This window comes from Marmota marmota, unplaced genomic scaffold (assembly GCF_001458135.2).
Source record: "Marmota marmota marmota unplaced genomic scaffold, marMar, whole genome shotgun sequence".
In the NCBI taxonomy this organism is placed as follows: domain Eukaryota; kingdom Metazoa; phylum Chordata; class Mammalia; order Rodentia; family Sciuridae; genus Marmota; species Marmota marmota.
In genome coordinates, this window is record NW_025999999.1 from 3,266,192 (window position 1) to 3,278,182 (window position 11,991).

The 11,991-nt window shown below is 46.7% G+C and overlaps 1 protein-coding gene and 1 pseudogene across 1 annotated transcript in view; both read left to right on the forward strand.

Annotated features, from left to right (window-relative positions):
- The window catches only part of Frat1 (FRAT regulator of WNT signaling pathway 1), a 2,878-nt gene extending 657 nt beyond the window's left edge, over positions 1–2,221 (forward strand). Inside the window, 3 exon segments of the mRNA XM_015494848.2 lie at positions 10–31; positions 33–611; positions 613–2,221. Coding sequence (XP_015350334.1) covers positions 10–31; positions 33–611; positions 613–696 — 685 coding nt within the window. The 3' untranslated portion in view covers positions 697–2,221.
- A 6,113-nt stretch (positions 2,222–8,334) lies between these two features.
- On the forward strand, positions 8,335–9,593 carry LOC107149938 (annotated as a pseudogene).
- The last annotated feature ends 2,398 nt before the right edge of the window (positions 9,594–11,991 follow it).

The following is an 11,991-nucleotide window of genomic DNA, read 5'->3' on the forward strand; positions in this document are numbered from 1 at the left end:
CGCCGACAGTCCGGCTTCCCGGTGCGTGGCCCCCGGGGCCGCCGCTGCAGCCCCCGGTGGCGCTGCCGGCAGACAAGGCCCTGTCCCCGGCCGTTCCGCTGCTGTTGCGGCCCGTGTCCGCCGAGGCTGGGGGGCTAGCGCCCCCAGGAGCCCTACGCTGCGCCCTCGGGGACCGCGGTCGCGTGCGAGGTCGCGCTGCGCCCTATTGCGTGGCGGAGCTCTCCTCAGGCCCAAGCGCGCTGTCCCCACTGTCCTCTCAGCCCGGCCTTGATGGGCCTCCCGGAGCTGGCAAACAGGGCATCCCGCAGCCTCTGTCCGGCCCGTGCCGGCGAGGATGGCTACGGAGTGCTGCCGCGTCCCGCCGACTGCAGCAGCGACGCGGGTCCCAACCCGACACCTGCACTGGCGACGAGGATCCGCACCGACTCCTGCAGCAGCTCGTGCTCTCGGGAAACCTCATCAAGGAGGCAGTCAGGAGGCTTCATTCGCGACGTCTGCAGTTACACGCAAAGCTTCCCCAACACCCGCTCCTGGGTCCTCTGTCGGCTCCAGTGCACGAGCCCCCTTCACCCCGAAGCCCTAGAGCGGCCTGCAGTGATCCTGGTGCGTCCGGGAGGAGGGCGCAACTCAGAGCCACAGACGGCGTTCTTGTCCCTGGAAGCTAACAGCCAAGGTGGTCACAGCGCCAGCCTCTGACTATGGGACAAGGGATTCCCTCGAGGGCTGCGACCCTGTTCAGACTAGTGGAGAACTCTCGCTTTCAGAAGTAGAAAAAAATAGTGAAGACTGGGAACCAAAAAATCGCCAATGTCTTCGTGGGGAACCGAGGTCGAGGGCCCCAATCCAGGATTTCATTAGCCCTATTTAAGGCAGATATTACAGAGCGCACCCCAAGCTCACACTCAGTAGGACTCCTTGTTTGGCGTGACCCGTGACCCGATTGCGCAGTGTGCGGTTCCGCGCAGCCTCCGGGGCCAGCCGGGTGACCACGTGGCCACGGGCCACACTTCTCAGGATCGCCAAGCTTCACAACGACGGGAGCATGGTCCCAGTTACTTGCTTTACCTTTTCAGGGCTGGTTCCTGATCCACTTCGAGAGAAGGGGACAAGAGTAGACGATAATTTCAGGAATCTACCCCAATCAACCGGATTCGAAATTTTACGACACTTAAAATATCATCTCGTGACTTTGGGGGGTATTGGTTTTAATATAGAAAATGTGGTACTACGAAAACACTCTCTTGGGGTTGAATAGGAGTAACCTTTTTTTCCTCAGCTCTCTCTTTGCAACTGACTGCAGTTTTCAGGGTGCTGGGTGAGGACTGTAGCCACAGATGGGTATGGTAGGCGGCGGCGGGCGTGTTGGGTGGTGGAAGGGTAAGGCGAGGCGTGGAATGAACCCCGCCTTCTCTAATGTGTGTTTTCGCTGCCCGGCCTGCCCTTCCTAGAGTTCAAGGTCACTGTTTTCCTGGGCACGCACTGTGTTGCGGGACTCCTGCAGGGAGGGTAACCGGGTCTGCCTGTGCTCCGAGAAGAGCGCTGTGTTTTGCAAGTGCTTGAGTCTCCTGAGGACACGCGCGCCGCGCCACCATGAGTGGGGAAGTAGAGAGGTGCCGGGAGCCTGTGCTTCCTGTGTGTGGCCACCGCCCCTGCTCGGGCTCCGTGCTTTCACGGAAAATGTCCTGAGATGTGGTCCAGGGTCCCTCCTCAGCCCCTCGGCTCTGTTCCCCTATTCAAGCGGGTGGCGCAGGCTATTCTGGGGGCCAGGTCGAGGGCCTAGCAATGCACCACGTGACAGGCACTCAAGGGACACAGCCTCACACAGCATCTTATAATGGGCTCTCCAGGGCCATTTGCAATAACAGCTGCAATTCCCTGGGTAGACAGAGTTGATTTCCTCCCCCTGCCCCTCCCCCAGCCGTGCTCGCCTTTGTAAGTGAAAGAAACCGAGTAGAAACTGTGACCCTCCAAATAGAGAAGCTGCAGGCTTTGCCATTGTGATCATGGTGAAGTGCATGGAACATACTGTTCACTCCCTCTGAGGGCGCTGAGACCGTTTTGTTGTTTTAGTTTTATAAAGAGTCATTGGCTTGTTCAGCATCCAGATGTGGTTGTTGACATATCTACACTTCGCACCGGAGTGTCTGGAATCGTGGCTATCCTGATTATAGGATTTTAACTTAACTGAAAGACCTGTTTTGAATAAATGTGTTGGTTTTTTTGTTTGGTTTAATTTTGTACTTGCCACCAGTGGGGAAAGCTGTACAGAACACACTTCTCCGATCTCCATAAACATGAAAACACTTGAAATCCCTGTCAGCTTGGCGTGGGGATGGTAATTAGAGCGCCTTTGTGTCTGAGCAGCTCACTAGTTAGACTGAGGTCTGCTCAGCTGGGTGTGTATCAATGCTGGCATGAAATTAAATGAAAGTGAGGTCAGGTTTTGGACCAATCCCATTCACCAAAACCTCACAGCTTTTGGATTAATAGTTAGGGATGGCAAATGTGTTATGAAGCTGCTTCTGCTTGTTGGCAAAGGATGTTAGATCCACCAGTCACTGCAGCTGGAGCAGCTTATCACTTCTTTTTCCTTCTACTGTGGTCATTTAAGTGGACTGTTGGTCAGGAGGCTGCTCAAGATGCAATACTGGTGGTGGGAAAACTGGCTGAGAGCTTATTAAAGGGCTCCTCCCTCTTTGGTCTTGGCACATTTACTACCATTCTGGCCCTTCAGTGACACAGCAACCCTTTCTACCGCTCTCCTTCCGTTGCTTTAATACAAGGAAGGAGCTAGGTTGAGTGACAGGGTACCTGGTGTTACAGTCCACTTATTAAGCAGAGAGGGAATCTTGGGCAAGTTGCTCAGCCTCTGTGGCCAACTAACTGGATCCTCAGTTATTCATAAAACAGTATAAGCCAAGATGCCAAAACTGTTTTCTAGAGAGAGAGTACTCTATGAGTTGTGTTCTTATTGTCTATTACAAACACACACACACACACACCTGCCCTTTTTTTTTTTTTTTTTTTTTTTGAGACAGGATCTCACTAAGTGACTTAGGGTCTTGCTAAGTTGCTGAGGCTGGTCTTGAACTTGTGATCCTCCTCCCTCAGCCTACCAAGCTGGGATTACAGGCAAGTACTATAATGGTTGGCTTCTATCTCCCTTTTTGACTCATTTTTATTTGTCCCATTCTCAAATACGTGGGGCTGATGGTCTCTGAGGAACACCTACCTCCAGAATACACCTAGACAGCTATTTTCCACTATATGCCCAGAAAGGGCTGTGGTGTGCTCAGTCTCATGTTACCCAACAAGGGAAGAGTGATTATGGAAGCTCTAAAAGAAACTGAGAAAGGAGCTGCCAGCAATACAGTGGGTTTCTACCTCTGGGCACTGAGCATGCAGAGAAAGTAGTCAGGACCCCTAGCATGAGGTCCTGAGTTAGCTCAGATTCTTAGCTGTAGAAGGATCTCAGAGGTCCCAGGGCTTGCTTTCCCTCCCCAACTGTACATGATTCCATGTCACTGCACTAACTATGCTGGCTTTTGGAATGTTAAAGCCAAACTTAACCTAAGGTTTACACAGTACAGTCCTATCCTTGAAAAAGAAAAACTGGAGAAAACCAATACCTACTTTGTATAAGTCACTTGACATCCTGAATCCTGTAACTGTTCAGCTCTAAAACTTCCTGCCAAGTTTTACTATTCACCCCAAAGTCCTTTTTGGAATAAAAATCAGGACTTTTACAAATAATCTTTCAAAGCTATTAGGCTTGTGTGTGTGCGCGTATGTGCATGCATGTTTATACATGCGCCACATGCACAGGCACACACACAAGCTGGGGATTAGATTCAGGGTCTCAAGGAATCTAAGCAGGTGCTCCACCATTGAGATATAGCCCCAGTCATATTAGACCATTTTATAGATGCAAAATTAGTCTGGGGAATTGGGCAGGGCAGAGGGGCAGAGTGAATCACCAAAGTCATTTATGAAATCAGAGATCAAATTGAGTCTGGAATTCAGGTCTATGGGCTCACAGTTGAGCCTCTTTCCAATAACTTGACACCATCTTACAGGATTCAGCATCGTTGTTCACTGCACAATTCTGCACATACAGTATAATATTAATGACACCCTTGCAGTTGCCCAAATTGGTAGTTCCATTGGAACCCTGGAAAACTCTTCCCCAGGTGCCTAGACTGAGCTAGGAAATGCCAAGTGTTCCATATCCATTTTCTTACAAAATATTCAGCATCCTGTGAAGACAGCTAGCTACAGAAAATGGCTAAGGTGAGATGAAAGACCAAAGCTACAAACCGAATGAAAAACATTTTTAAAATAAGCTGATGTGGGTCAATTGACAAACAACAAGCAATTTAGGGGGGAAAAAAAGCCACACCTTATAATTATAGAGGATTCCAAAGTCTGCCATCCTAAGATTTCATTCTAAATTAGGAATAAATGCTACTATATTTGGATTCAATTTTTATCCTTTTTTATTTTCCTCTTTCCCTTTCTTTTTCCAGCTCAGAAGCTGAAACATGGAGTGAAGATCAGACACCACTTTCCTATCCAGCAAAGTCTGCGTTGAACCCTGTGATCCCTTCCTTCCAATCAGAAAAGAGTTACCTTGGCAACCAAATTACTAACTCACTCAATTAGCTCCCCCCTCTTTCACCAATGCTCAGTAATCACAGAACGTCAGCCCCGGGAGAGCTCAGGGTTTGGCAGTCTGGTGCTACTGCCTCATTTAGAGATGGAAGCCCAGAGAGGTTTCCACTTGAAGGTGCACTCCATTTGAACACTGTACAAGCTGGTGCAGGCAAAGGAGAAAAACTCTCCCATGCATTGTTTTCATCCATAACTGGAGGGAGAGCAAATGACCTGCCCATAACAATATTTCCCAAAAGATATAGATGAGCCTGGGTTCTACAAGCAGCCCTCTGTTACTAACTGTGTGATTCAGTTTATTCATAAACTCAATATAAGTAAACTCATCTGCAAAATGGGACAAAGCATAGAACCTTAGAATTGTGTGAAGATTTAATTATATATTGTATTGGAAACAAAGAGCAAATAATAAAACATCAATCCTAGAAGGTATTGAATTAAGGCCATTACTTGAAGTCTTTAAGTCTTGTAGAAAAACTGTACCTCTTGTTGGGAATATTGCTCAGTGGCAGAGCACTTGCCTAGCATATGCGAAGCTCTGAGTAAAATCTCCAGTACTGAAAAATAAAGAAGAAAATAAGAACCTCCCCCTCTTTTGTTTTTCTGAGGATTGAACTCCAGGGCACTTTACCACTGAGATATGTGCCTAGCCCTTTTTATTTTTTATTTTGAGACAGGATTGCTTTAAATTGCTGAGGGTCTCTAACAGTTGCTAAGACAGGCCTTGAACTTGATTCTCCTGCCTCAGACTCTTGAGTCACTGTAATTATAGGTGTGCACCACCACTACCCACAAATCCTGCCTCTTAATGACTCTCACTGTTTTTCTTCTTGTTGTCCTTGTTGATGTTGTTGTTGGGGTCTTTTTCTTTTCTTTTTATGTTTTTGGTGCTGGAGATTAAACCCGGGGTCTCCCAAATGCTAAGCAAAAACTCTTCCACTAAACTACACCCTAAACCCTAACGTGGTTTGTTTTTGTATTTTCGCTAATGGGGATTCTGTACAAGGTGCTCTACCATTGAGCTGCATCCTCAGCCCTTGTTATTTATTTATTTTTAGTTGGTGATAGACCTTTATTTATTTTTATGTGGTGCTCAGAATTAAACCCAGTGCCTCACACATGCCAGGCAAGTGAGCCCCAGCCCCAGCCCCAGCCCTTTTTATTTTTGAAATGGTATCTCACTAATTGCCAAGATTGGCCTTGAACTTGGGATTCTCCTGCCTCAGCCTCCTGAGTAGGTGGTATACTACCAACCACGATGCTAACCTGCTTCTGAAAAAGCACAAATCTCTTTCTTCTGAAGGTCAAATTAGGGTTGTGATCACACACCCCAATTGCATAAGTAAACATTAAAGAAAGCCTAGTGGGAAAAATACTCAGTCCAGAAGAGATTCAATGGGAACAGGGCAGAGGTCACTTTAGAGCCACACCTGGTTTAGGATTGGAACTTGTGGAGTAGGAGCAGTAGGAATATCTCAAAGGATAGGGTGTGGGCTGGGGTCATAGCTCAGTGGTAGAGCGCTTGCCTAGCACATGTGAGGCACTGGTTTCGGTCCTCAATACCACATAAAAATAAATAAAATAAAGGTATTGTGTCCATCTACAACTAAAAAAATAAATTTTAAAAAAGGGGGGTAGGATGTGCAGAGAGGACAGCCTGGGACCAGCTTGTAAGACCCCCATTTTCTATTAGAAAACTTTCCCGTTCTAATTCCATGTCCTGCTCAATGCTCAGCTGAAGTTCAGGTTTTCTGCCCTGTCCACTCCTGTCTATAATTGTGCAGTTTATTTACAGAAAGTGACCTTCGAGTTCCTTTTGTTCTCCCTGTTCTTGTTATTTACCGCCATTATAGAGTTATCTCAGGGGCTCATATGTGCATGCCTTCTTCTCAAAGAGATTATATGTTCTTTGATGGCAGAGGAATGACAAGATGAAGAGGATGTTTTAGGGAGATTGGCAGGCCACATGGTGTGGAGAATGGACTGGGGCTGAGGGGGAACCTTTATGGTCAGGCAGATTTGTGACTGGCTGTTACAACATCCAGGCACCAGGCGATAAAGGTCTGGGTGGGAAGGGGGAGGAAAAGACAAGAGAGATATTTTGAAAAGAAAACCCACAGTGTGGGGGGCAGGCGGAGCAGGAATACTACTATATTAAAAAAAGAAGAAGAAGAAAAGAAAACCCAAAGGCCTCAGTCCAGTACCGGGTAGCCATAAAAATATGGGTTTTGGAACCAGACTTCCTGCCTCCTTTCTTTAAAGCTCCTTCCTGTGACCTTGGGCAGATCTCCTCACCTTTCTAACATCAAGGTCCTCCTAATAAGGCTGGGAATAATAAAAGTCCCTGCCTCCTTGGGTTGTTGTGAGGATTAATTGAGGTAATGCTAGTACAAATGCTTTGGCCACTGCCTGAAACATAGCTGCATTTAGTAACTACGCTTGGATATTGGCATTTGATAAATATTTGCAGAGCAAACAAATGGGGCAATTGCAACAGAGTGCTGGAGGCTAAGGGAGTGGGGTGCTCAGGACAGAGACGATGAGCTGAGGTGCCTAGAAGTCTGAAGAAGATGCCCAAAAGGGAAAACAGAAGGTGGGGAGGTAGCTCAGTGGTAGAGCACTTGCCTACTTTAAGAGAAGCCCTAGGTTTTATCTCCAGCACTGCAAAATAAATAAACAAAGAAGGGGAACAGGGCCAAAGGAGGGATTTGCTTAACAGGAGACACAGTGCTTGACCCAGTGCAGCGGAAGACAGGGAGAAATTAAAGATGCTCCAAAGAACCATCTGGAAGAGGGGTCCTCACTCTGAGAATGTTTAAAGAGCAGGGCTCAGGGGAGGGGCTGAAGGTATGGATGTCCCATAGGATAGTACCCTATGTCACAAACTCTCCTACCCCAGCAAGGCCCAGACCTGACAGATTGGCTGTTGAAGCAACTTTGTGCAACCTTTCATGCCTGTGACAGCTGCATGTTTCTGTGAGTTTTGTGTGAATGAATCCTCTGTGGCTACACAGCAATAGAATGAAAACTAAAACTGATACCACGGAGTTTAACTGCTTCCTTTTGTCAATTGTTAACTGACTCATAGGAGGCAAAATTCACAACCCCCCACTGGTAGGCTGTTCAGGCAGTTTATTTGACTTATTGATTTGGGTGGGTTAAAATAAACCACAAGTTGGTTATCATCTTGTTACCTTTGCCCTGCCTTTGGCCTGCTTGTGTCTTACCTGTCTAAATTAGATTCCACAGCTCAATATTGGTGAAATCTTCCCAACTGGTGTCATAAGACAGTTTCTTCAGCTGGGCATGGTGGCATACACCTGTAATCTCAATGGCTCAGGAGGCCGAGGCAGGGGGATGGCAATTTTAAAATCAGCCTCAGCAACTTAGGGAGGCCCTAAGAAACTCAGCGATACCCTGTTTCTAAATAAAATATAAACACGGGCTGAGGATGTGGCTCAATGGTGAAGTGCCTGGGGTTCAATCCTGGATACCAAAAAAAAAAAAAAAGAGGCCCTTTCTCCAGATGCATGCCAAATAGTACTTCTCTTCAGCTGGGTTGAAGACAGGAGGAACTAATGCAGATGTTCAAAATACACTACTTAATGGGTTGATTTTTTTTAAAAAGGAAGCTGAATTAACTCCAGTGTTCAAAAACAGACAATGAAAGTAAGTCACTGAGCAGGATCTGATGGACCATGCCCTGGACCCCTGTAGCCTGACCACAGGGAATATAAATGGTGATGACATAGATGGACCTGTGTGTAGACACACATGCACACCTGTAGACATACCTCCCCAACCCCCACAGTTCAGCCTACAGCTTCCGTTGGTTCTACTCTTACTTTCTGTCTGCTCCTTCTGGGTATTCTTCTCTTCCTCACATAGAGACTTGATGAGCTGGTAAAGTGGTAAAGTGCTCAGGACAGAGCCTGGTGCAGGGTAAGTGCTAAGCACATTAGCTAGCACTGCCCACCTGCCAGCATCTCCCAGCCTCTATCCACTTTTTAGTTTTAACTGCCAAATTTTTGTCACCCTGATCTCCCTCCAACTACTATTTATGAGACACCAGATTGCTGCCCTTGTAACTTCCCACATGAACCTCGGAACCAGCCCTCCCTACCTACACACACACATACCCAGTTTCTTGCCACTTCCCTATTGCTTCAATCCTTCTGGGCTTAACACTTGCAATGTTATTAGGGGAACTTAGGCAACAGACCCTGTCAGAAGATGGAGTCCTCTCAGCTATGTCCAGCTAGGGATATCTAAGCCAAAGTCATGAGTACTAGGAATGGGCTATCACTTGATGCAACACCTGGGAAGTGCCTTTCCCTCCTAGACAGACACACTTCTTCAGGCCTAGGACTGGGGCTAGTCACTCTATAGCCTTTGCAAACGGCTGGATCAGTAGCAAGGATTAGGGGGTGTGAGAAAAGGAATGTGGATTGAAGCCCAAACAGCTGGACAGGACCAAGGCCAACGATGAGCACATTTTCATTACCATCAAGGCCATCAGGGTCCAGCAGGATCTTGTGGGAGAGGTCATCAAGCATTTTGAGAAGGGATTCCACCTTCTTAGTCTGAAATCCATGTAGGCTTCTGAAGGCCTTCTTAAGGAACACTACACTGACCTGAAGTACCATCCATTCTTCTTTGGCCTGGTGAAATACATGCTCAGGGCCAGTGTTTGCCATGGTCTGGGAAAGGCTAGATGTTGAGAAGACTGGCTAAGTGATGTTCAGGGACATAGTCCCTACAGACTCCAAGCCTGGAACCATCCAAGACAGCTTTTACATCCAAGTTGACAGGAACATTATTCATGGCAGTGATTCTGCAGAGTACAGAGAAGACTGGCTTGTTTTCAGCCTGAAGAACTGGTGAATTAGAAGAACTGTGCTTAGGACTGGATCTATAAATGACATGAGGGCAGACCACAATGTTTTCCCCATTCACTTTGCCACCTGCCACTGGTGGAGGACAGACTAGCAAATCTAGTTATTTCCAGAACTTTCTTAGAATCTGGAGGGCAAATCTTTGAGCTTTGAGGGCTCCTGTACAGTGTCCTGTGCTACCATCAGATTAAAATGTTTCATCCTTGGGCTGGGGTTGTAGCTCAGTGGCTGAGCGCTTGCCTTGCATGTGTGAGGCACTGGGTTCTATCCTCAGCACCTCATTAAAAAAAAAAATGAATAAAATAAAAGATATTGTGCCCATCTACAACTAAAAAAATAAATAAATGTTTCATCCTTGCCACCCCCCGCAAAGAAACATGAGTAGGCTCAGACAGGAGGTAAGAGAGTCAATGAGGTTCAATCTGAGCCTAAGTTCAACTCCTGCCCTATCACCAAGTCCTAGAGTCATATAAAGATGTGCACCAGAGTGTTTTCTCCTCCCTACTCAGTTCCCTTCTCCTCTTAGCTGCTCAGATTCCACAGATCTTTTCTCCTTAGTTGCAGTCCCCATTCCTATTATATTCCTGAGTGCTGTTCCAGTCAGGTTGCAAACCTCCAGGGTATCTGCCCTGAGTGAGATCTCTCTTGGCCCAATCCTCATCTTACAGAGGACTTGTGATTCAGTTCTGAAGGAAACAGCCATATGGTGTTTGTTATCTGGGCCGCTCTTATGCAATGCCTATTTCCTCATATGAAGGTCTGTGTGTCTAAATCTGCTGTGAGTTCTATCAGGATGTTTCAACCCTGCCTCATTCCAGATTCCTATACTGTGCAGATATGTGGCTGATGCACAAGAAAAGTTTGCTATTGTGCTGAAGTATTGGTGGGTCAAAGTTTGTGGGATGTTCCAAAGAACTCCAAGAAATCCAACATGGGTGAGAGTGGTGTCCAAAAGTCTTTTAGAGGCTCTAGATAAAGCTCAGTTGGTAGAGTGCTTGCCTAGCATGCACAAGGCCCTGGGTTCAATCCCCAGCACCATACACACACACACACACAAAAAAAAAAAAATGGACTGGGGATGTATCTCAGGGGTAAAACCCCTGGGAAGAAAAAAAAAAGAGTTTCCTGTAAGTGGTACAATAAGACCCAAAGACCTAACTGAGGAAAGCAGGAGAAGCTATAGTCAGATTATCCAAGTTCAAATTCTAGCTTCCTCACTTAAGAGGTGGTAACTTCAAGCAAATCCCTTAATTTCCTAAGTCTCAGTGTCATCTATAAAATGGAAATTTGGGGCTTATCTCAAGGCACATAAAGCCATGTGGTAGTGCCAAGAATCAACAGTTATGGGGGCTGGGGTTGTGGCTCAGAGGTAGAGCGCTCGCCTAGCATGCATGAGGCACTGGGTTTGATCCTCATAAATGTAAAATAAAGATATTGTGTCCACCTAAAACTAAAAAATAAATATTTAAAAAAGAGATTAAAAAAAAAAAAAAAAAAAGAACTAGCAGTTATGTTTTGAACACTTAAGTCTCCCAGACACCTCAGGTCCTCATTTAACCCTCCCAACTACCTTACTAAGCATTACCATTTTATAAATGAGAAAAGAGGGAAGCTCAGGGCAGTGACTTGCTCATCAAACACAGCTGGTAAGCAGCAGGACTGAATCATGCCCCAGTCACTAAGCACTAACCAGCTGTGTGCAGGGCACAGTGTGGAAGAGTTGCAGGGCAGGAAAGGTCCTGCAAGGGATTGACAGGCAGAGCGGGGGCTGCCCCCAAGCTTTCCTTGGAAAGGCAGACAGGAAGTAGGAAGGGGCTCAGCAAAGGCTATTTGCCCCAGGGAAGTCGGGGCTGAGGGGCGGAGGAGGGGACCACCTCATGAGGTCAAATATAATCCTTGCCAGCTCAAACCAAGCCATCTTTACAACTACTAAATAAATCACTATACAGCCCCCCAACTTTTTTTTTTTTTTTTTGGCACTGGGGACTGAACCCAGAGGTGCTTTCCTACTGAGTTACATCCCCAGCCTTCTTTATTTTCTAAGACAGAGTCTTGCTAACTTGCTAAGGCTGGCCTCAAACTTGCTATTCTCCAGCTTCAGCCTCCCAAGTCTTTGGGATTTCAGGTGAGCAACTGTGTCCAGCTAAAACTGTTTTTCTTCCCCCAGGCTACAGCTCCAAGGAGTTAGTCTTAAAAGGAGAAAATAGGCAGGCTTTGCTATTCTTCACCCAAAAAAATTGAGGAAAACCTATCTTCTGCTGGGCACAGTGGTGTGGCACACACGGTACATGTCTGTAATCCCAGTGACTCAGGAGGCTGAGGTGGGAAGATTCTAAGCTCAAAGCCAGCAATTTAGGGAAGCCCTAAACAATTTAGTGAGAATCTAGTGAAAATAAAAAGGGATGGGAATGTATCTCAGTGGTAA